This window comes from Pelodiscus sinensis, chromosome 11 (genome assembly GCF_052426305.1).
Source record: "Pelodiscus sinensis isolate ZL-2025 chromosome 11, ASM5242630v1, whole genome shotgun sequence".
In the NCBI taxonomy this organism is placed as follows: Eukaryota; Metazoa; Chordata; order Testudines; family Trionychidae; genus Pelodiscus; species Pelodiscus sinensis.
The window spans coordinates 8777088-8802816 of NC_143062.1; the positions used below are offsets into that span (position 1 = coordinate 8777088).

Consider the following 25729-nt stretch of genomic DNA (forward strand, 5'->3'; position numbering starts at 1 on the left):
CACTTTTAATGTAGACATTTCAGCGAAATTCATGGGAGACTATCTGTTTCAAATTTCTGAGTAATTGTTACAGGTTGTCCACAGACCTGGCCAGACAGCATTGCATAAGTTACTCATCTGACAACTGGAAAGTCTTCATGACTAAGGGTATGTCTACACTACCACCCTAGTTCGAACTTGGGTGGTAATGTAGGCAACCGGAGTTGCAAATGAAGCCCGGGATTTGAATTTCCCGGGCTTCATTTGCATATTGCCGGGCGCCGCCATTTTTAAATGTCCGCTAGTGCGGACTCCGTGCCCCGCGGCTACACGCGGCACGGACTAGGTAGTACGGATTAGGCTTCCTATTCCGAACTACCATTACTCCTTGTGGAACGAGGAGTAACGGTAGTTCAGAATAGGAAGCCTAATCCGAACTACCTAGTCCGTGCCGCGTGTAGCCGCGGGGCACGGAGTCCGCACTAGCGGACATTTAAAAATGGCGGCGCCCGGCAATATGCAAATGAAGCCCGGGAAATTCAAATCCCGGGCTTCATTTGCAACTCCGGTTGCCTACATTACCACCCTAGTTCGAGCTAGGGTGGTAGTGTAGACATACCCTAAGAGAGTTAGAAAGTTTAACAAAAGAAAGGTCAGGTAATGCAGGTGACCTCATTATATTATGCTGTCCACATTAACACAACCATCTGGCTGGATTTGACTCATGGCTGTATATATGACATCCCTTGCTTGGTGATTTATATGTTAAAAAAACAAACTCTCCTCTTAATTCAAACAACAGCAATTAGCCCACTTGGGAGGCAGTTTGGAATCTGTTCCCTTCTCCCCGTGTAATGCTCCTGGATTCCCTTTTGTCTCCTTAGTAATTTCCCTCCCCAAAAATGGCGGGTTGTAGCTCGTTTCTTTGAGGTGGGTTTTGTTACAAAATACCAGAAGGTAGAGCAAGATAAACAGGATTTACAATACACTACCTGTTTCTGTTTCTATGCACACACAGACCCTGTGAACACCAGGAGCAGCATCTGCACAACCTTCTCAGCAAGACCATCATGAATACACATTAACCCATTGTTTTAATATCAGGTATTAATCTTTAATTCCACATCACAGCAGTCGAGTGAATGGGGAAGGAAAAGAAAAAAAAACCAGCAGATATTTACATCTAAAATTCACATCACTTACTTGTTGGTTCTGGAAACATGCTATCACAATATGTACAATGAAATACCTTTTGGACACTTGTTCAAATTAATTTTTTTTCTTTTACGGTTGCTTTCCATTATAGTTAAGATAGCTTTTTAATTTTTTTTTAAACATGAATACACAAAAGAGAAGTGGTTAGAGGTTTTTTTTTTTTTTTTTTTAAATAAGCACAGAATGCCAGAGGTTAAAAACACATTTACAGGGCAGAGTACCAGTCAGACATCACAGTCTATACATTTTTTGCTCAATTTCCTGTACAAATACACAGCATTCAGATGGGATATATACAAAAAAGCATGATGGAAGGAAAATTTAAATATCACATTTTTTTTTCTGCTTCTGCTCTACAGCCTTTCCAATTTGCCCGACTCCAACCCCAGGACAGACACATTGTAACCCCTTCCCCACCCAAAAAGGGAAAAAGAGATTAAACAAAAAGAAAAAAAAATTCCTGTGGTCTTGTACCTGGCAACACTACCAAAACATTCTCACAACCAGTGAGTAACTAATGTGGCAGAAATGAAAATTCCTGTTGCACCCTAAAGACTAGGAGATTTTCTGGGCATAAGCTTTTGTGGGCAAAACCCCACTTCATCAAATGCATGCATGGAAGTTTATGCCCTTTAAGATGCTGCAGGACTCCTCACTGTTTTTGCGAATAGACTAACACAGATACTCCTCTGATAATGTGTCAGATTAATGCAATTCTTCCCATTCCTTTTTTCCCAGACAGGGGATGTAACCACCAGTGTTGGAGAGTTTAATAACCCATGCATTCAGGAGAGAATTGGTGAAGTCTTGAACAAGGCTGTTTTGCGGCCTAAGAACCCAAAAGAAGCACTGTCCATTTCAAACTTGGTACGTGACTATGGAGGAACCCTGCATCTTTTAACCTAAGGGCTTGTCTACACTGGCATGTTTTGTCACCAAAAACTGGTAACAAACCAGTGGGAGTGTTCATACCGCAATGCATCTTTTGTTGGGAAAAACACCCAGTTTTGGTGACAAAAAACTTCCAGCCCTGGGAGAGACTTTTGTCTTTTCCCCTGCCTTTATTGTCAACAAAGAGCCAGACTGGACTCAGCTGTTTGTTTTGTCAGGTTTACCGGCTTCTACCTGTATCCCACAATGTCTGTCCAGATAGCTGTGCTCAGTATTTTGTGATCTCTGCTGCCATGCAGGCATGCGTCCCTCCACTTTCAAAACTCCTGGAAGTACCTGACAGCTGAGTGAACTGCTGCACTTGGGGAACAAAGTTGGAATGCTTCTGTTCTGCCCTGCTAGCAACATAGCAGCAGGCAGACGGGCTGGAGAGACTGCTGTGGTGCTTTGACACTGTTCTGCACGGAGAGCTCACAGAGCTACGAGGAAATCCCAAGAAGCAGCAGGATCAGCTTTGCCTTCCCACAACACTGCCCTGTGGGATGCTCACCCACACTGCTTTGCTCTATCTGTTGTCAGGGTGCTAGCAACATGGCCATGAAATGTCGACAATGGGAGGCAGAAAAAACAGTTTGGCCAGTTTTCACTTTTGGCAACTTTTGCATGCTGACAGCACTTTTGTTGCCAAACCTTCCCAGTGTAGAAATAGCTTATATCAAATTACTATAGTTATGCAGCACAGCAACACACCCCAGTGAGCCAAATTCAGCCCTAATTTGGGAAATGTAGTTGTGCCCGCTTACCCCAGGACTGAATTTGGTCTTTAAATTTCATGCTACTATTGGCCAACCATATTTTCCCCAGAGAGCAGTGTTTCACATTCCACATATGTAAATCATAATGGAATCTCCCTCACCTCCTTCTCTTCTTGCATCACTACCACTCTCTGAAATTAGGTCTTTAAAAAGGATAAAGTATTTTGCAAAAATTTGACCCTGGTTCTGAATAACTCCTCATAGACTCAATTCTAATATGTTTGCGTTAACTGAATTTGTCACTTCATGAAACTTGGTGGCTATGGGACCTGCTGTAAAATTAGTTGTTTATATAAGCTAACTGTGGAAAATAGGCTTTAACTCCCCCCCTTCCCTAGTCACACATCAAAGTTGGGCATCGCTATGCCAGTTCCTCCAACCAAGGCAGCATGATATACATTAGGAAATCTCTTAGAACTCTGATGAGCAGTTAAGCTGTGGTCAATCACACTGGCTGGATGTTAAAGTTTAGACTCCCTCCAATGTTAACTCCATACTTGCTCACATAGTTTTATGCATAGACACCATATTTTTTGCTCAAAAGGAGAGCTTAATACTTTTCCAGCTACAACATAAACAGGAAAATAAGTGTCTTGCTCTACTAACATTTCATATGGAGATCCTGGGCCAGATTCTTAGATGGTAGAGATCAGAATATACCAACTTCACTCATGTATGCCAGCTGAGATTCTGATTCTGAAAAGAGTCAACGTTTTTCATTTCTACTCAGACCTGTATTAGCATTCATGCCATAGATGAAATACCCATAGTGGGCCAGATTTTAACAACTGTGTCTCAAAGGATAAATTATTCCAAATGCCCTGCTCTAGAAAAACTAAAGACAATGGGACAGATCTTTTTCTAGCCAGGCAGGACAATTAAGAAACAAAATTAGAACAATATTTCTAATGCATGGGCGACTGCTTGAGAGAGAATAAATCAAGAGTCTCAACACCTGGACTATACAATGGCCACCGGAGTCCAAACTTAATACTGATAATCATTTTCAGGAGAATTCAGAAGTGGAGTATGTGTCAACTCATTTTGCTTAGAGGTAGTGCTAAAGGTGACCTGCAAAGGAAAATAAAAGGTTCCCTTTTGGCTTCATTTTAGTGTTTATAATATCTAGGAAACAGCATGGATAGGGCATAAAATAGAAAATCTGGATACTTTAGTTCTGTTCTCATTTCTGCCAATGATTTGTGTGGTGTTGGGCAAATCCCTTAACCCCTATGTGCTCCAGTTTTCCCAGTTGTAAAGACAAGGAGCATAGATACTTATGCTCCTCCTTTGAAATGTGCTTTGCAATCTATGGATGAAAAGTACTATGCAAGTACCAGGGATTATTATAAAGAAGGGCGAAAATGAGAGTGTTTATTTTTTGCTTATTTATCTTATAAAGATCATGAATATAAAGTACTTGATTTTTTACTTCACTATTTTTGGTGCAAGATTTCTCAAACGACTTGAAATGGGAAACTTCTCAGCCCTCAAATAAAATGGCAGTATTATTGGATCTCTCTCACCAACAGAGCTTTTCTCCCATTTGTCAGGTACTAAGCAGGTGTTAAAGAAAGCAAAACAAATTTATAACTAAAAACAGCCGGACTAAAATTCCCTTCCCCACTCCACTACTCTGGTCTCTTGCTATGTGTCGCATCATAAATGCACTAAATTCTATAGTCCTTTATACAGAGTCTGCCAGCAAAAAAAGGGAAGTCAAGACTGGATATTTGTGCAATGTAAAAAACAAAGAGGTAAAAAACCTCTCAATAAAATGAGAAAACCTTTTCAAGCCTTCTTTAACATATCACAAAGAGGCAAGGAAGGTAACAAACATACCCCCTACCCCTTACAGTTCACCTTGAAATCCCTGAATCTGGAGTGCATGCTACCCAGCTCATAGTTTCCTGTATGCAGGGAGAGATGGAGGCATTGTGCATCAGCAGCAGTGAAATGTTTCAGAGGGGCACATAAGCTATTACAGTATCACACACAGTTAATGAGCCTCCGCTCCCAAGTGATGGATGTTGGGGTGGATTGTGCAGACTTTCAATCCTGAAGCAAGGATTGGATATGATGTATTCAAGCCTTCTCTTCTGACTTGCTGAATTATCAAGTTGTCACGGCACAAGCCACTCAACTGGTTCCTTGACTGGAATAAAAGTGCTGGTGACAACCACTTGCCCAGAGCTAGGCATGAGAAGAGGCTCAGAATTGGCCTGCAACCCCAAGCTACATAACCCTCTCTTACCCTGCAGTGAAGATGGATATGGACCACGACTCCAATGGAAAAGCAGGCTGGCTTACTCCATAAAAAATGAAATTAAGGAACAAAAACATGAAAACCAAAGTACATGTCCACAAAAACCTAAAGGAGGCAGAGTTTGTTTGAAGTAATACCTCAAAAATCACTATGGAAGCCTGTCAGCATTGATTAGATCGTCTAATCCCAATGAGTCAATGCAGGAGACTACTGTAAAGCTGTTTATGGTTACACACCTGGAAGAATCAGTTTCTTCGTAGAACAGCCAAGTTCCATTGCCTGCGGTGAATACACCTTCCAGCCTGACAGTTCATGGGAATCCCTGAATTCAGCAATGAGCTTTCTCTTCTATACAGCAAAGAAACATATCCCTAGTGCAACTGCTTCTATTTGTGTGCGTCTCAAAATGGGGAGGAAAGCTTTTCAAAACCACTCGCCACATCCCCCCTTCAGTATTCCAGTTCTTTTCAGTTTTTGCAAGTCTCTATGGCTAACAGCTTACAGGCCACTTTGTGTGGTCTGATAAACTGCAGAAGGAATAAAGCGCCCACTGCACACACACAAAAAATTAAAAATAACATAAAACTGGAAAGTATCAAATGCAATAAAAAGGAAAGCAGCAACCTCACATGCCGGCCCAAGCTCTGTATGGGCTCCAGACATTTACTCATGGCAGTAGAAAGTAAAGAATTGGATCATTGTTCTCTCCTCTGAATCCTGAACTTCTACATCTTTTCTTTTTGTCAGTCATGGAATTATTACACAAGCTCCTTCCCTGCTTACTGCTCACTGATGCCATGCTCCCATGCTACCCTGGCCTGCTCCTCCTTTCCACCACTAGTGGGTTGGGAGACTTTACGATGCAGTGGCCGGTGTTTGTCTTCCTCTTCCATCATCAACATAATATCCTCTTCATTCTCCATGTTTGGGAGCCGAGCATGGTATGGTTTTGGGGGGAGAGCTGGAGGGTCCATAGTGTCCTGAGGAATGACTCCGGATGGAGCAGAGTGGCTTCGACATGGCTGGGATTTGAGTGACTCCAGAACATCAGGTTCAGAGAGACTGTACCTGACAGGGAGGTAGGGCGTCTCTAAGTCTTCATCAGTAGTCCAGGCCTGACTAGGGACAGAATCCATGGTGTCTGTGCGAGGAGGGGGCTCCGATGAGTGTCCAAAGTTACTCTCACTTAAGGAGGACACACCACTGCTGGCACTGCCTGACAGAGTGGAGTTACTTCCATCCAGGCCGGACTGGGGACTTGTGGGTGATGCAGGGATTGGATGAAGAGGAGACTGTTAAGAAAACACATTAACATCTGTGATCAGGCAATTTTGCATCTCAGCAGCCATGTTGCATTCTTTATGACTCATTAGTTACTGCCTAATTGCTTTTGTCTTAAGAAATGAACAGATCTGGGCTATTTGTGCACACGCACCTGAATTCCATGTACAAATGCCTGTTTGTACAGGCAAATGTACTTTTCCTGTAGGCATGGTCAAATGGTAAAAATCAGTAGTCACAGTGGTGATGCCCTCTTTTTCAACACTATTTAACATGTTTCATATCCCAGTATCCTCCACACCTCCCTTACTAGGACTGTCTACATTCCGCAAATCTCAGGGTATTTATGTAAAATCCGGCATCACAAAAATTACAATGAAAACATGATGAATAACGTGTTACTAGATTTTACACACAGATTTATTTTTTCAGTAATGTTACCATTTAGAAGTTTACTGCTATTAAAAATGTTTTCTGTCTCTATTTCCTCTCCTTAGTGCAAGCATACATATTAACAAGCTACTTTTTGTCTTTTTATTTTAAAAGATTTAATGCCACACTGTGTATCCCCATCCTGCCTAATGCATGCTGTCTCCCCACAATTCCTGTAGCACTTTTGGGGGGCAACTCTGCATTTATCTTAATTATACCTTTCCCAATTTTATTCCTCCTTTTTTGTTCCTTTCCTCTCAATTTTTTCTCAGCTGTGTTTTTTCTGGTTATTTCTTTATTTTTCTTCTCACTTCTCTATCCTCCATGTCCAATCTTCTCTCCAGATACCTATGTTGTGAACCAAACTGTCTGCAGGTGAGGTCCAGTGCGGTGTGATGGGGAATCACTGTGTGGCAAGTGGATTTGCAGCTATCCAGCTCCCAATCTGCTGAGAGGCTGTGAGGAAGTAGCTCCACCCAATAGGGATGTAAGCGACTATCCGATAAGCAAGGGAGGCGGTAGAAGAGGAGGTGCTGGGGGAGCCAGATTAAAAGCTGGTTCCTCCAGCTCTGTGGGCGGGGACAGGGACACAGCGGTGGCATTTCACCTTTGAAATGTACAAGAATCCCTGCTGGGGCTCTTGTACATTTCAAAGTGGAAGTGCCACGTGGAGCCCGGGGCTGGCGCTGGGCTCCACGCAGCATTTCAAAGGCGGAGCGCAGTGCAGCACCTTCCACCTTTGAAATGTAGCAACAGCTGGACGGGCTCTTACTACATTTCAAAGCCGAAGCGCTCTTGTCGACTAATCAAATAGTTGATGGAAATTCCATCGACTATTCGATTAGTTGATTAACTTTAACTGCTCTATCACCCAAACAGCAGTTTAAGACCTTGCACTTTCATAAGGATTTTTGGTCTGTGACTTTATACTCTCATTTCTCTATCTCCTCTGTTCTTTGGCTGCTTTTTTTCCTTAGACTTTGTGCTGCTTTATTACCTACCCTTTGTTTCTATTCCCTTTACTGCTCCTTCTCCCAGGCTACTCTGCTGCCTGGCTTCTCATTAGAGACAAAGTAAAAGTTCTCTCCAGCTCAATATTATTAACATGTCAGAGAGTTTTGTTAATTTCACACTTGCTGTCACCTGCTCGGCTTCTCTTTAGCTCCACTGCTGATGTACATTAAGCAGGGAGTTAGGAAGAGAAACAGAGGGGGAGCAATTTCTAAAGCACCCATTAAATCTTGTTCATTTCAGTTTACTGCTCTGCAGCAAAAACACACAGACAGACTGGACTTTTAGAAAGCATCAGTGTACAGCCTACTAATATATATTGGCCCAAGTAACTAATTTGCCAGGACATTCATGCAGGTGCACCTGTTGTGTGCATGTTTGAAAACCAAAGGAAATAGTAATGAAGGACACTATTAGCAGTTTGTTGGTTCTCTAATAAATAGAATCATAGATGACTGAAAAGGACCTTGAGGGGTCATCTAGTCCAATCCCTGGCACTCATGACAGGACTAAGTAACAGATCATCCCTGACAGGTGTTTGTCTAACGCGCTCTTAAAAACCACTACAACCTGCCTAGGAAAGAGTTACTCACCTTGAGCAGTAACGGTGGTTCTTCGAGATGTGTCCCCGTGAGTGCTCCACTCTGGATGCTGGTGTGTCCTTGCGCCGGCGACCGGAGACTTTTCTAGCAGTTTCTGCCATGCCACGCAGGCGCCGTGGTGCCCTCTAGTGTCATTGGAATTGTTGAGCGTGTGCGCGGTGCGGCTCCTCCGTTCCTTCTCCACCCGCTAGAGTATAAGGCTCCAAGCAGGGGAAGGAGGGAGGGTAGTGGAGCACCCACGGGGACACATCTCGAAGAACCACTGTTACTGCACAAGGTGAGTAACTCTTTCTTCTCCTTTGAGTGGTCCCCGTGGATGCTCCACTCTGGGTAACTACAAAGAAGTTGTCGGCTCGCGGAGGTGGGTTTGGAGCCGTATAGTAGTAATTGTGGACAATACAGCCTGTCCCACTGCCATGGAGGATGCTATGGAAGAGGAAAGAGCATAATGTGCAAAAGAGTGGTCAGATGACCAGGTGGCAGCGTTGCAAATGTCTTGCAGTGGAACATTACAAAGGAAGGCGGTTGTGGCAGCTACTGCCCTGGTGGAATGAGCTGTGACAGTTCCAGGTAAGTGCTTGTCATATAGGGTATAACAAGTTTGAATGCAGGAGATAATCCATTTAGAAATTCTCTGAGATTAGACTGTTTGTCCCCTAGATCTCTCAGCATAAGAGATGAAGAGTCTAGGTGAAGCTCGCCACAGTTTCGTGTGATCAACGTAGAAGGCCAGGGCTCGTTGGACGTCGAGAGTGCACCATGCAGCCTGTAAGGCTTCGGAAAGAAGGCAGGTAAGTGTATGGGTTCATTCACGTGGAAGGGGGAAGGTACTTTAGGGAGGAACTTAGGGTGGGGTCGGAGTATCACCCTGTCCTTTGTAAATACTGTGTATGGAGGGTCAGCCATCAAGGCTGCAAGCTCACTCACCCTCCTGCTGGAGGTAATAGCAACAAGGAAGAATACTTTCATAGACAAATGAGACCAAGAGCAAGCGGCTATAGGTTCGAATGGCGGTTTCATCAGGCTCTTTAGAATGTGGTTTAAGTCCCAGATGGGGACTGGTGGACGGACAGGAGGAAAGGTATTTTGCAGTCCCTTAAAGAAGCGTTTGGTCAATGGGTTAGCGAGAAAAGAAACGCCATCCATGGGATAGTGAAAGGCAGCTATGGCGGCGGCGTGGACCTTAATACTGCTAAGTGCTAGGCCTGACTGTTTTAGGGATAGTAAGTAGTCCAGTAGAGTAGGTAAAGGAGCGAGCTCTGGTGGGCTCGCATGCGTTTGAGAAAACCAGCGAGAGAATCCAGTCCATTTATACAGGAAAGTTCTTCTAGAGGAACGTCTTCTACTGTTAATCACAATGTCCTTCACCTGTTCCAAGCAGGCAGCCTCGGCATCCTGAAGCCATGATGGAGCCAGGCATGGAGATGGAGCTTGGTAACGTCTGGATGGAGAGTTCAGCGACAGAAGGTCATGGTGAAGAGGAAAGGGGTACGGGTCCATCACCGCCATCCTGAGAAGGTAAGGAAACCACGTTTGTCTGGGCCACGCAGGTGCCACCAGAATGACTTGCGCCTGGTCCATCCTGATTTTGTTGAGGACTCTATGCAAGAGCGGGAAGGGGGGAAACGCGTACAAGAGAGGGGCATCTCATGTGATGGAAAAGGCATCTCCAAGGGAACGTTTCCCTGGGCTCCTCTGGAGCAGTAAAGGTGGCATTTTCTGTTGTTTTTTGAGGCGATGAGGTCCATGTCTGGTTGGCCCCAGTGAAGGAAGAGCGGAGTGAGGACACATCTGTCGAGTTCCCATTCGTGCTGGTCCAGAAACGTATGGCTTAGTGCATCCGCTGTGACGTTCAGTATTCCGGGAAGGTAAACAGCCGAAGGGATGACAGGCACCAGTTCCAGAGCTTGATAGCTTCCGAACACAGGGAAGGGGATCGAGTACCCACTTGACAGTTGATGTAATACATGCAGGTGGTATTGTCCGTCGTGATGGTAATAGACTAATGAACTATATAATTTGTGAAATGTTGGCAGGCATATCTGACCGCCCGTAACTCGAGGAGGTTGATATGGAAAGTCTGCTCCATAAATGACCATTTGCCCTGGGCCATGATGTGGCCTAAGTGGGCCCCCCCATCCCATGAGGGAGGCATCTGTTATAACTGTGAAAGTGGAAGGTAGACGTTGGAAAAGAACGCCCTGTAACGTGTTTTGAGGAATCGTCCACCAGAGTAGGGAGTTGCTGATGTGTGGTGGAATGGCGACGGGCTTGGAAAGTTGGTCTCTGGAAGGCTTGTAAACTGTTGCGAGCCAGGACTGGAGAGGTCTCGTGAAGCCTGGCCAAGTTCATGACGTAGGTCATGGAAGCCATGTTCCCGAGGACCTTGAGGCAGTCGCGAACCGTGACAGTCGGCACCGATTGTACTGCCCTGATAAGGTCGCATATAGTTGCGAACCTGTGCTTGGGAAGCGTAGCCCTCGCTGTGACCATGTCAATGAGGGCACCTATGAATTCTAGTCTCTGCGTTGGGAGTAGGGTGGATTTTGCGTAATTTATGTGAAACCCGAGGCTGAGTAGAAGGGCTATTGTGATATCTGTCATGACCTTGGTCTCGTTGAAGGACGCGCCTTTTATGAGGCAATCGTCTAGATACGGGAATATTATGATGCCTTGGCATCGAAGTGATGCCATAACGACTGTCAAGGTTTTGGAAAACACCCTGGGGGCCGTGGAGAGGCCAAAGGGGAGCACCCTGTATTGATAGTGCTGGGTGCCTACCGTAAACCATAAGAAATGTCTGTAAGCAGGATGAACTATAATGTGGAAGTAGGCATCCTAAGGGTCAAGAGCCGAAAGCCAATCGCCTTGATCGAGCGCAGGAATGATCGTTGATAGGGACACCATCTTGAAACGATGATATGCGATGTATTTGTTGAGGTGCCTAAGGTCTAAGATGGGTTGCCACCCTCCCGTCTTCTTCTGGGTTAGGAAGTAGGTTGAGTAGAAGCCTCAGCCCTGGAATTGTGGTGGTACATGTTCTACTGCGCCCAGTTGAAGAAGATGCAAAACCTCTTGTAGGAGAATGGTTTAATGAGAGGAGTCCCTGAAGAGGGATGGGGTAGGAGGGAGGGAGGTAAAAGGGATAGTGTAACCAAATTGAATCAGATCCAAGACCCATTTGTCCGAAGTGATGAGGGACCATTGGTGGAAAGGCCTGGAGGGGGTGGTGGAACTAAAAGGTATTGGTTGTCAGTGGCAGAGGATTGGCTTCCTGGCTCTCGACTTGACCTTCAAACCTGCTGTTTGCTTGATGGTGGATGTGGTGTGACGTGCTGTTGTTGTTGCCACTGTGGTCTATGGCACTGAGTTCTTTGTTTCTGGTGGAAATCGTATTTGGATTGTTGTCTAAACAACTCTCTTGGACGTTGGTAAGGCTGGTACCTAGTTCCCTTGAATGTAGGAGTGTACATTCCGAGGGTTCTGAGAGTCGTACGGGAGTCCTTCATAGAATGCAATACCTCGTCGGTTTTGGCTGCGAAAAGGTTGGTCTGATCAAAAGGCAAGTCCTCAACCTTCTGCTGTAGATCCTTAGGTACCCCAGAAGCCTGTAACCAGGAAATCCTGCAAAGCACAATCACCGTGGCCGTAACACGGGCTGCGGCGTCTGCTACGTCCATGGTGGACTGTAAGGCTGTACAGGAGATGGTGTGGCCTTCCTGCATAATATTGAGCAAGGTTGACCTTTTGAGCTCCGGAAGGTGCTGGAAGGAGGTCTTGGAGCAATTAGCGTGGTCATAGTCCACGAGCATGACAGTATAGTTTGCAGCCCTAAGGAATAATGTGGCTGAAGAGTAAGCTTTTAGGCCCATGATGTCCACTTTCTTGTAGTCCTTGTCCTGTGGGGTCGTTCTAAGGTTAGGCTGTTTACTTTTGTGACGCACCGAGTCTACCACTAGGGAATTAGGAGGTGGGTGGGTAAAAAGGAAGTCCATATTCTTTGGAGCAATAAAATATTTACAGTCTGCCCTCTTATTTGTTGGAGTGATGGAGGCTGGAGTTTGCCAGATATTGTCGGCTGGGTCTATAATAGCCTCGACCGTAGGTATAGCAATTCTGGAGGCGGTTGGTGGCTGTAGAGTACGAAGAAGATGATATTGCTTGACCTGCACCTCCTGGAGGTCTCTTTCCTGAGCTATCACGACTCTTAAACAAGTCTTGACATTTTTTTGTGTCATCTCCCGACGATGGGGATTCGGTAGTGACCGCTTCATCTAGGGAGGAGGAGGAATTGTGTAGAGGAGATCTGGTATCCCCTTCAGAGAGAGAGTCATGTGCTTCCAAGGGGGCTGGAGAATTCGGTTCAGTGGCAGATGCAGTAGCAGGAGGCGAGGGAGGAGGTGGCCTGGAAATAGTGAAAGAGGGCCATTGGTGACTCTTCTTCGGATGTGGCTCCCAGGGTTGCCATTGAGTGGTATATGGCGGAGGTGGGTAGCCATATTATTGCGCATACCATGGATGCGGAGGGGGAGGGTATGCATATTGAACTGGAGCCAGCTACCAGGATGGAGGTCTAAGTGCCAGGCTAGAGTGTTGCGATGAAAACCTGCTCCTCGATTCGGTGCCGATGTCACTGACCGAGCGAGAAGCAACTGAGGAGCAGTGAGACCTCACAAAGCGGATAGAGGAACCTGGGGACAGCGGTGCCAAGGAGGTATGGCTCTGCACTGGGGATCGGTACTGCTCGCGCCTCTGAGACGGTGTGAGGTGATGCGGCTTGGGTGGTGGCGGTGCGGACAGCGGGGGTGTTGACTGTGCTGAGGCTTGTTCCGGCACCAGAGCAGTCAGAGGTGGTTTGTCGGCACGGGCCTTCTTCGGCGCCGGGCTCGGTGCCGTTTTGGCATGGCTCGATGCTGTGCGCTCTTTCAATACAGCAGTCGGTGCTGAAGACGGCTTAGGTGCGGTAGCGGTTGGTGCCGCTGACTTTTGTGTTGGCTCTGAATGAGCTCTTTTATGCAGTGCCGACATCTTAAGCTGCGCTGCATCGGAGGTTCCCGGCCTATCTTTGGTGCTGTCCCGTACCACTGATGGTGCTGAGGATAGGGATGGAGTCGGAGAGAGACCGGTTTTGGAGGTCGTGGAACCAGAGTGGGTTGGCGGTTGGCTTTTCTCCATACCCTTACTCAGCTGAGGTGGTCTAGACGTCATAGGAGAGTCCTCTGAGGAAGGACGTAGGGACTTCTCGTATAAGATAGTCTTTAGTCTATTGGCTCAGTCTCGGTGCACCCACGCTGTCAATTTGGAGCAGTGCAGGCACTTTTGAGTCTGGTGAGCCTCCCCAAGGCACTTAATACACTTGGAGTGCCCGTCGGAAGCGGGCATGGCATCCCGACATGACTCACAATGTTTGAAGCCCGGAGAACTGGGCATGAGGGATTGGGGAAAAGCGGCAAGCCGCAACGAGAATTTTTTTTTTAAACTAGATTGGGAAGGAAAATAGGGCTAAAAAACTTAGATAATGAGGTAACTAGGGATTAAAACGGGGTATTTAACTATTTTTTAACAGAAGTAAGGAGAACGGTCGGCTCCATCTGCTGCCAAGGACGGTAGAGAAGGAACTGAGGAGCCGTGCTGTGCACGCACCCAACAATTCCAAAGACACTAGAGGGCATCACGGCGCCTGTGCGGTGTGGCAGAAACTGCTAGAAAAGTCTCCAGTCGCCGGCGCGAGGACGCACCAGCACCCAGAGTGGAGCACCCACAGGGACCACTCGAAGGAGAAGCAATATATCCCTGAATACTTGGGTGGTGGCAGCAGATATTCCCTAAAATCCAGGTATTAGGATTTTGGGGGAAATTTTTGTACCAAAGCCTGGAGAGATAAGGTTTTGGGGTCCTTTGCGGGCCCCCACTTCTGCATTTGCTGTGCCACAGCGGGGAACAGCCTTGACAGCTTCCTTCTGGGGAGTGTGGGGGCAGTTGCCTTGGTGTGCTTTCACCACTGCTTCTGCGTGCGGGAGAAGGGGGGCGGGAGTGCGTGGCGTGGGCTCCTGCTGCTGGCACTAGCTCTCTGGCTCACTAGCTCCCCTGCTGATGCTGGCTAGTCTCTCCTGCCTTGGGAGGGGTGCACATGCACCCTTATGTCTTGCCCCTGCTTAGTTGTCAACTCTCTTTAGATTGCACTCTTTTTAAACATAACCTGGGGGAAGAGGTGGAGAGGGATGGAACAAAGGCTGGGGCGGAGCAAGGGTGAGAAGGGGGCGGAGCCTGCTTGAGTCACCTATGGTAAGGGTCGAGCCTACACCTAGCACTCCCTTCTGCAGCCCAACCCCCTGCTCCATGCCAGTACCCCTCCTGCACTCCAACTCCCTCCCAGACCTTGCACCCCTTCTTGCACCCCAGTCCATGCCTGGAGCTCCCTCCTGCACCCAAATTCTATCCAAGACCCCACACCCCTTCCATTAATAGTGAAGTGCAGCCCCTGACTACTTACCAACATTCTTGGAGTGGCCCCCCTGCAAAAATTATTGTCCACCCCAAGTAGACAATCCCCAAGTCAGCCTTCAGTCTGAGCTTCTGTTCCTTAGAAACATGATATACTTTCTGCTGCTCAGGCAATGTGGGAATAAGGCAGGATCGATGGAGGAATGGGAAGCTGTAGGAGATTGATCATAACAACTTATGGCCCGATTAGCTGGGTGCTGTGCCCTGCAACCTTGAGAGATCATTTTACCTTGCGTAATGTCCGTGCAGGCAGTGCTGGAGGGGCATCGCTGAGCTGGTGGTGGAAGGCATCAAAGTGCAGTGAGTAGTGACCTGAAATGAAACAAGGAATTCAATATTCATAAAGAATTGTAGCAGGGGCTCACAGATCTGTACAACCTCAAGGCAGGAAGAATTCTCTGTTCTAGCCCTCCGCAATATCAGGTAACCAGGTCCAACTGCTGACAGCCCCACCTCCAATCCATATCCTGGAAAGCAAACACTGGAATGGGTAACCTGAAGTGCATCGGACACATCATCACAATGTTCAACTGATGAGATCAGTAGCAACAACAGAATGTTACCCACCGTTGTTATCAAGGATTTCATGGCAAGACAACAGGCTCTTAAATGCTGAATGTCTGGGAGACACAATTCATATCTTCATAGCCTTAAGCTACTGCAGAGGAGAGTCACTGACAAGAAGCGAGGCCAGCTTACACTACTCATAAATCTATTTCTAGTCCCAAAACACAGTATGACCTTATTGCTGCAGCCGATGAAATGTTAAGTGTTATCTAATAATCTACCAAGCAGCCCGAGACAGCCTTCTCTCCCGGCACTCCTTACAGAAGGCTCATGTAAGTCATTGTTGGCTTTCATGTGGCCTATGTTTATCTGTGCATAAGCACAGAACTTAACAACTGGACCTACTGGGTATTTCCTTACCATGGGGTAGGCTTCGGGGAGGTACTGGTGGGGCCAAGATGCTCCCAACGTGGGCAGACAGGAATGGCAGGGCCTCTCTTGTTCCGCTGTCTAGGCTCCAGCTGCTGGGCGCGGCTGGCACAGCTGAAGGATGGAAACAGATTGAACTTGGGTAACAATACATGACAGGTTTTTCTTGGGGCTAGAGGCAATGGCATTTCTCCATTCCTCAATGGAGAATGTGGATTTGGCTCCTTGCCATTTGATGCAGCACCTGACCACAACACAGACCTGAAGGCAGCAAGCACAAGAGAAGCTGTGCACTCTTTGGCTGCAAGGATGGACCAGACTCCAGGACTGGGATGAATCAGGGGACTGGGATCTAAAGAAAGTTGATTTTTTTAAAATGTAAGAATAAAGAGAAGAGTAGAACCACAAAACTGCACTATGATGGCAAGGTGGAGGATGACTAAGCTGATCATATCTAAACATAAGGCAACAAAAACATTAACTTTAGTGACATAACTTATTAGGCAAAAGATTTAATCACTAGCTATTCTTCAAAATGTGATTCTACGGAATCAGATCATCCTATTTCAGAATTACTCTCTAAAGATCTGACTTTCCTTAGCCAAAAGACAAGAAAAGTTTCCTGTCTTCACAGTCATACAATACATACTGGTTATGATCTCTAGACGCCTTCACTTTTGCATGGAAAAGAACTCAGGCTGAGAAAACTAAGGTAGTACATTCAGACCTGAGAAACAATAGCTTTTTCCTTCTAGCCTGAGTGACATTTGAAATGTCTGGAAAGATATGAACTCTCATTATTAAAGAAAATACACTCTTATTTCTTTCAGACACACTGTATCACTTTGTTGATCACAAGAAGAAGCATATACACTAATCAGTGCGTCAGAACTGTGATTTTATTTAGCTACTGCTGTGTTAGTTATTCTAAAAACCATTTAATATCTGAAGGGGGAATCAAAATGCCTTGGAGAGTCCAACAAAGAAAAAATGAAATGAAAAAGCTCATCACCTTCTGATATGGAACCTAGACCCAGTCCAGAGAGATTAATTCCTCTTACATAAATCTCTGTGTAGAAAGGAATGATCTTTGATGCACTGGTCTTCTGTTTCTAGGACCATTCTTTTCTACATCTCTTTCCAATTTTTCTTACCATCTCAATCCTAGTCTCTAATTGTATTATTGTAACAGACACTAACTAGTTATAGTTAAAAATATTAGACCTTCCTTGAAGGCTCTGGATGACAGGAAAATATGGGTTCTAACAATAGGTCTCACAGCAGAAGATGCAAATATATTTGGGATTGCAAAAAGCTGATGATTTATCAGAGAGTTCATCTAATGTCTACTAATACCAAGCAGCAAGTGGAAAATGCAAAGGAACTGTAATGCAATAGGTGCCAATGGAATTTTCCTTACGATATTTTTTCTAGTGGGACCCTATCCTCATTCCTCTGCATCTGTTTTGAGGACATAGCTGGATGAAAGCAGGAGATGCTACAGCCTTCCAAGCAAAATAATCGAAGAGATGCTCAGGTAGGCTAGACTATTTCAGAGGCCTTAAACTTCACTAAAGTTAATGGTGGGGGAGGGGAGATGAAGAAATACCCTTCAGTCCCAGCAGTCACTGGACTGTGAATATTTCATGCTTGACATGACATGTATTGTATATTTCCCATATTTCTGTACTTGGCAAGGTTGGCTTTTTTTTTTTTTTTTTAAAGTGATGGAGGCACCACATCCAGCTCCATTAATGCCGATCCCTGGACTATATATGTATGTTCTGAAAAAGTATTGGTGATCTTGGAGGCTATGTCTACACTGCACGCTTATTTTGAAATAACAGAGTGAAAATTACAGGGTTGCTGTGTAAACTTTCAAACAACAGGCTTTTTACTCCAACTTCTGTAACCCTCATTTCACGAGGAGTAAGAAAAGTTGAAGGAAAAGCGTTTTCCTTTGACTTCCTGCTATGTAGAGAGTGCCAAAAGTCCAGGTAAGCTATTTTGACTTCAGCTACACAATTAAGATAGCTGAAGCTGCGTATCTTAACTCAACTTTGTCTTGCAGTATAGATGTACTCAGAGAAGCTTATAAAAATTCCCCAGTCTTTTCCCCAGCTCAGGAAAATGTTTTAGTATTGTGATTTCAGAAGCCTATGTCATCAAGAATTTTCCTCCATGAGTGTCAGTTCCACGGACTGGCCAAATTCCAATCTTCTTTTATAATTCCATCCGCCATTCAACTGCATGAGCAAATATTACTTACCTTGTAAATCTGTTTCTCTCAGCATTATCAGGATTCTCACTCCTGAGTCTCAGCTCCCAAGTGTAGACAGGTAAAACTTCTCAAGCTTTGAAGGATTGGGTTTTTTTTTAGTTCCTAGCCTCTGTGGTAGTAGATAGGAGTAAAATTCACCCCACAACCAATGTCCTGTGCCAGGACTGTGTCTATATATTGCCCTTACAGCCTTTAATTAGTCCCTGATTCAGCAAGACGCAAAGCCTCCCCGACAGAAAAATGAACCAATTATAAAATCAAAATGATTGCGAAGTCAGAACTGGAAATATGAAAGATGTAAAGATTAAAACAATTTCAAAAAGCACCAATCCAAAGGTGGAAGAGGGAGCCAAGGAAAGAGAGTGAGAATCCTAAGAAAGAATGGAGCAGGTCCAGGGATGCCAGTGATGGGTACAGAGTGCAGATCACGGGACTATGTGTAAAGATGGCATCATGTTCATTTCTGCACTCACCTGATCCTGTTGGATTGCTCTAGGACCCCTTTTCAATCTACTAACATTTCACAGACTCCCCCCCCCCTCCCTGGGAGAGAAGAAAAAAAAGAAGAGAAGAGGAAGAGAAAATTAAGGATCAGGCCCACCACATTGGACCTTGTCATGATTATGAGGGTTAGCCAGCAGCCTGGGAACTAAGGAGTCAACCTTGTCTAAGACAGATAGATTCAGCCAATAGGAATGTAGGTAGGAATTTCAAACTAGGACAAAGGAATGTTTGGCTTTTCCCTCCTTTGTCTCTGGAGAGTTCCTCTGCAGCTACAGACATGTCTCCCTCTCCAAGAAAAGACTCTTTCTTCACCTTCTGTAAGTAAGGTAAAGTTTAGATAAATCCATTAGGTTTTATTGTTTTATGGTTTGGGCATGGGATCTGCAGTGTGTGCACTTTTTAAAAGATGTTTTGGCTTTTCTTTGTAACTAAGTTCTAGGCCCATGGAGTTTCTCCATGAGTATATTATTGGTTACTTTTCCATCTAGCCATTATGCTTGCAACATGGTGATAATAAAAGTTTTCTCTTTTATTTTTATTAACCTGGTACTGGTTACGTGTGTCCTGGGGTTTTTATTTTAGGGGTGAGATTTCCCCAAATGGTCTCTCTCCTGGTTTCTTTATTTATTTGGGTGGTGGCAGTGGCAGTTTTATTCCCAAAATGTAGGTTTTTTAAGATTTTGGGGGTAAGTTTTATACCAAAGCCTGGTATATAAGGTTTTGGGGTACTTGCTGGAACCCACTTCTGCATTTATTGTGCCAGAGTGGGGAAGGAGCCATGACAGGCCTGATCCTTATTTTTAAACTTTCCATGGGCCCCCTGCAATACCATCATGAACCACCAGGGGTCCGCGGACCACAGGCTGGGAACCACTGCTCTAGGTTATGCCAGATGCAAATGCCCCACGGGCCAAGGAGAGTAAGAATCCCTTTGCTGATTCTACACCACCAATCGTCAGTACGGCCAGATGAGGTACCTTAGAGCCAGTCTTAAGGCCAGAGTCTATCTGAGGCTTTTCCCCCATACTTCACTTGCCATATGGCCCATCTGCAACTCATAGGGTTCCTGTTGTGGATACTTGGCACAGGGTGGGTAAGTGCTGCAGGCAAGACTGCAACCTTCAGGGCTGCCTTGGAAATTACTAGGCTCGACATAGCTACATCTGTGAAGAAATCTATCACTGATTCCAGAGGACTGGAAAAGGGCAAATCTAGTGCCCATTTATAAAAAGGGAAATACGAACAAGTCAGGAAACTACAGACCAGTTAGTTTAATTTCTGTGCCAGGGAAGATAATGGAGCAAGTAATTAAGGAAATCATCTGTAAACACTTGGAAGGTGGCAAGGTGATAGGGAACAGCCAGCATGGATTTGTACAGAACAAATCACGTCAAACCAATCTGATAGCTTTCATTGATAGGATAACGAGTCTTGTGGATAAGGGAGAAGCGCTGGATGTGGTATACCTAGACTTTAGTAAGGCGTTTGATACGGTCTCGCATGATATTCTCATCAGTAAACTAGGTAAATACAACTTAGATGGGTCTTTTATAAGGTGGGTGCATAACTGGCTGGATAACCGTACTCAGAGCGTAGTTATTAATGGTTCACAATCCTGCTGGAAAGGCATAACAAGTGGGGTTCCGCAGGGGTCTGTTCTGGGATCGGCTCTGTTCAATATCTTAATCAACAATTTAGATATTGGTATAGAAAGTACGCTTATTAAGTTTGCAGATGATATCAAGCTGGGAAGGGTTGAGACTAATCTGGAGGATAGGGTCATAATTCAAAATGACCTGGACAAATTGGAGAAATGGTCTGAGGTAAATAAGATGAAGTTTAAAAAAGACAAATGCAAAGTGCTCCACTTAGGAAGGAACATTCAGTTTCACACATACAGAATGGGAAGCGACTGTCTGGGAAGGAGCATGGCAGAAAGGGATCTAGGGGTTATAGTGGACCACAAGTTGAATATGAGTCAGCAGTGTGATGCTGTTGCAAAGAAAGCAAACATGATTCTGGGATGCATAACAGGTGTGTTGTGAGCAAGTCACGAGAAGTCATTCTTCCGCTCTACTCTGCGCTGGTTAGGCCTCAGTTGGAGTACTGTGTCCAGTTCTGGGCACCGCATTTCAAGAAAGATGTGGAGAAATTGGAGAGGGTCCAGAGAAGAGCAACGAGAATGATTAAAGGTCTAGAGAACATGACCTATGAGGGAAGACTGAAGGAATTGGGTTTATTTAGTTTAGAAAAGAGAAGACTGAGGGGGGACATGATAGCAGTTTTCAGATATCTAAAAGGGTGTCATAAGGAGGAGGGAGAGAACTTGTTCATCTTGGCCTCTGAGGATAGAACAAGAAGCAATGGGCTTAAACTGCAGCAAGGGAGGTTTAGGTTGGACATTAGAAAAAAGTTCCTAACTGTCAGGGTAGTCAGACACTGGAATAAATTGCCCAGGGAAGTTGTGGAATCCCCATCTGTGGAGATATTTAAGAGTAGGCTAGATAAATGTCTATCAGAGATGGTCTAGACAGTATTTGGTCCTGCCATGAGGGCAGGGGACTGGACTCGATGACCTCTCGAGGTCCCTTCCAGTCCTAGTAGTCTGTGATTCTATGCTGAGGCTCCCTGGATCTGTCTTCTTGGTTTGAAACTGCATGGTAAGGGGATAGCTGTAGGTTTTGATCTGGAATTCATGGAGTTGAGGGGTTTGACATTGATGCACTGGAGAGCATCTTCCTGTGATTTCTTTTGGGAAGACCCTGCCTCACCCTGTGAGCTGGAGCTCAGCGCCTGTCACAGATCTGTGACTATATGTGACACAAAGAAGAAGAAAGTCAGGCGACGTCTCTTCTAAGGCAAATAGTGAGCTGGGTTCAGGCAGAGATCTCCTAACAGGACAATTAACATACAAAAGCATAGTTGTTGGGTCAGCCTTGGGTTGCATGAAATTCTCCCATGATTGTTCTAGCACTGATGCAGCTCAAAAGCAACTGTGGGCATGCTAGTATAGACAAGCCACAGGTACTTTTACCAGCTGGTGCTCTATAGCATATGAAACTGTTATAATAAAGCCATGGTTAAAAATAAAATGCAAGAACTGTGTGCCTCAAAATGGTTACCAAGCAATAATGTTGCTACTTGAGAGTACAGAACAAGTGTCACATGTTGAATCTGCACAATGTTCTACTGATCAATAGAAATCTTTCTCTGATGGGACTAATACAGACATATCAATATTCTGTACTAGGATGATTGCCACAAGCACTAAACAGAGTTTATTTCTTTTCCTCTCCTTGAGGCCCTTTTGGTAGAGTTAAAAGGGAGTAATCAATAGCATTGATCGGAGGGAATATGAAAAACAGACATAAATCTAGTTCACTAGCCCATTACACTACTTGGATCCACCCTCTGGCCCAAATCAGTGCCTAGAACTACTGTGCATGATCCTGTTAATGGATGGCTCAGAACCTGCTTTCTGCCTGTTGGAGCCAACAGTTCTATCTGTGCTCCAGGGAGGAAGTTACCATGGAAACTCGATTGCCCTAGAGCAGCCAAACCATCTGTTGGGGGCGAAGTGAACTGAGTGGCTAAATTTAGCAGTACGGAAACCAAAAACTGGAAGTTCACAGGACATGAACATCAAGGGTGTGTCTACACTGCAGGGCTTAACTCAAAATAAGCTACGCAAATTGAGCAACATCAATTGTGTATCTTATTTTGAAATAGCTTATTTCAAAATAGGGAGCATCTACCCAGCACTTATTTCGAAACAGAGCATGCTTCCTCCGACTTCTCTTTCTCCTCGTACATTGAGGGTTATGGGAGTTGGAGTAAAAAATCCTCCAACTTGACAGTATTTTGACACTATTTTGAAATAATTGCCTACTGTGTAGACGCGGACTAAGTTATTTTGGAACAGCGCTAGTTATTTCAAAATAGTGTTGCAGTGTAGACGTACCCTAACAAAAAGGTTGGTTAATGACACTCTTGGCTTACCAACAGTGATGTTGGGTTTAAAGGTTTCAGATACATCTGCAGCTGCATTTATTTACATTCACAACTTGGATCAGGAGCTGGGATGCCCTGTTCATCCCCCAAAGATCATAAAACATTCCTAACGAAATTGAGCAATCAAGTCCCTGCCATTGATATTTATACGAGATATTTGTCTTTGCCAACAGGGATTCATGGTTGTAACTTAAAAAAAACCCACCAAGGAAACTTGATTTAACAAAATGTTCATCTTTACTAATAATGATGAAATCTCAAAAGCTACCTCACAGGGCAGCCTAGAGAATCTTTTGAAGAAAAGCTCAATGTACGTAAGTATTATTTGTGGGCCAACTCCTGCAGCCTTTACTCAGTGTGTGTCAGGACTGCAGGATCTGGCCCACTGTCATTAATAAATGGTAGAGAGCTGAGAGGAGGCACTTGTGTGTCTCTCTGTAAATCTAAAGCAACAGCTCAGCTGTCTTTAGGCTGGCAGAAGCCCCCAGCTTAATGAAGCGCTCAGCCTCAGAATGTGAGAGGATGTACAGAGGTGTAAGTCCATCGTGAACACAGCAATACTAGTCACAAGATGCAAGCATATAATGTAGAAAAGGAATACCTTTCTCAGCAACAGATAGGTTGGGATCACTGCAAGGTTTGCATGGTCCAATCACTTGCTGAATCAAGGCGCGCTGAAAATTTGGAGGCTAAAGACGAGGGGAGGCAGCACAGAAATGTGAAAACAGTTACAGATTTGCCAGTACAGAAGCCTGCGATAGCTGAAAGGCCCAAGATAAAAATCCATGGAAAGCTCTAACCTCTGAGCCTTCACAGGAATGTCAGTAGGTGAAGGATAGATGGGAGACTGTTGGGAGGCACTGCATTGTTGGAAACCATTTTTACCATTTACTAGTTAATTGCCCTTGGAAACATTAACTCTGAAAGCCTCATCAGGATAGGGTTTTGGTTACTCCAGAACCTATTTCTTCACCTCCACGGTCCAGGTCTGATTCCACAGCATCCAAGATCAGCTAATGCAACCAATCTTATTTCCCCTATGTTTATTTGTGAAGGGTGTCAACTATGGAATTTGTTCCCCCCATCACTTGATGGATCTGAATTTTTGATCTGTGTATCATGCTGCCCAGCCCTCTCGGCATGGTTTTCATGAGATGCTGAATGATGGGATGATGGGAGTCTTTTGAGGGTATTTTTGCATTGGAGAGTGCTGGGTTTTGAATTAATCTGTCTTTGATTTTGGGAAACTGGGTCCTATAATTCAATTACCAGTTAGGCTTGTGTTTTATGAAGTTGATTTGTTTATTTTTATTTCTAAAATTGTGCCCATCCTATGTTGTAAAAGAAAAGTCATGTGACAGTTTTGGATGGATCTGATGGTCAGGGTTTAAAGTAAAAAGAGCCCATCCCCACAAAGAGGATCCACAATTGCAGCATACTATTAGTATGATGCTGATTTTAGTGTTTCAGATACAGTGGAGAGAGACAAGCACAGACATCTCTGCCCAGTTTGATGAGCTGCTTTGTAAATATAGCTAAGTCAGTGGTTTCTGAAAGCACGGGAAGGTGAAAAGGGAAGACATGAAGATAATTACAGATTACAACAGGGATTTGATCTGTAAGATAATCACAAATAAACAACTGCCACGGCTGTTGTACTAGGAAAGAAAAGCAAATCTACCTGTCCATTTTCCATGATAGCTGCAGGATACATGGCACTGCTCGGTCGGTCCCGGTGGGTTGGCATCAGCATCATCAGCTCCCGAGTGTGGCGGTACTTATCTGGTAGAGAGGGAGAGCCTGTAAACAAGTGAGAATAATCACGTACACATGACAAAACCACAGAGAGATCTCAGCATGGCCCAGACAGCTAGTCTTCCTTCTTTCCTGGGACTCACGAACTACCCAACAATTTGGACGATGACCTTACAGGACTCCAAGAAGACATGGTGCTGAGCCCACTTAGCAGCTGGCTATAGGCAGGTGCATAGCATTAGACTTTAGTAGTAATCCATTTGCTATGCACTTAAGATAGGGACACATTGCTAGGTTTAGGATGTACAACCCAGAAAATCACTAGCTGTACATTATAGGGATGTTAACTAGCGATTAATTTACTAGTCGAGTAGTCGATGGAATTTCCGTTGACTACTCGATAGGCACTTCCATGTTTCGCCTTTGAAAAATACAAGAGCCCCAGCTGGGAACTCTTGTACATTTCAAAGCTGGCACACCACACAGAGCCAGGGGTCAGCTGGGAACTCCCCAGCTGATCCCAGGCTCCACCCAGTATTTCAAAGTGGCAATGCCACACTGAGCCCGGCGAGTCTGCTTTAAGCCTGACGCTGCCACTTTGAAATGCCAGGGGGAGCCCAGGATCAGCTGGGGACTCCACAGCTGACCCCAGGCTCCATGCAGCACTGTTGCTTTGAAACACCACGGCAGCATTTCAAAGGGGCAACACTGCATAGCTGATCCTGGTCTCCATGCAATGCTCCTGCTTTGAAGTACCCCTTTCTTCCCCTGCTCTTGCTGCCTCTATTTGATAGAGGCAGCAAGGGCGGGGGGAGCGACTAGTTGGCTATCTGATAAGCATTTGCTTATCGGATAGCTGACTAGTCCTTAGCATCTCATGTACATTACAAGCTATTTGCCTCTAAAATAAAAGCGTTATTGTCTGTGTGGAATCAGCAGTGATTGTGGTTTAATATACTTGATCTTCCTTGGCCTAATAAGCTAACAGATGTATGTATACAGATGCCCTAAAACTGTGCACTTTATGACTGAATAAATATGAACGGGATACAAGGCTGGGCTACAATATAGAACTGATGCTGGAATTTGCCTTGTGTGTGTAATAGATGGTTCAGGTAAATGGCGATTCCCATGCCTGACTTCCTCTTTATTTAAAAAACAACAAATAATCTGTTAGTGCTTTAAAGACTAACAAAACACGTGGATGGTATCATGCGCTTTCGTGGGCACAGCCGACTTCTTCAGA

At 45.0% G+C, this 25729-nt stretch overlaps 1 protein-coding gene across 8 annotated transcripts in view; it reads right to left on the minus strand.

The window, feature by feature from the left end:
• Positions 1 to 1917: 1917 nt before the first annotated feature.
• The window catches only part of DOCK3 (dedicator of cytokinesis 3), a 541072-nt gene continuing 517260 nt past the window's right edge, over positions 1918 to 25729 (minus strand). For 4 of the 8 annotated variants that reach the window (XM_089781050.1, XM_089781049.1, XM_089781052.1 and 1 more), the window contains 5 exons: positions 24410 to 24528; positions 23330 to 23417; positions 15924 to 16046; positions 15226 to 15308; positions 1918 to 6458 (listed from right to left, as the gene is read on the minus strand). In XM_089781050.1, coding sequence (XP_089637176.1) covers positions 5946 to 6458; positions 15226 to 15308; positions 15924 to 16046; positions 23330 to 23417; positions 24410 to 24528 — 926 coding nt within the window. In that variant the 3' untranslated portion in view covers positions 1918 to 5945. The remainder of the gene's footprint in view (positions 6459 to 15225; positions 15309 to 15923; positions 16047 to 23329; positions 23418 to 24409; positions 24529 to 25729) is intronic. The other 4 variants (XM_089781053.1, XM_089781048.1, XM_089781054.1 and 1 more) reach the window with 2 other exon arrangements.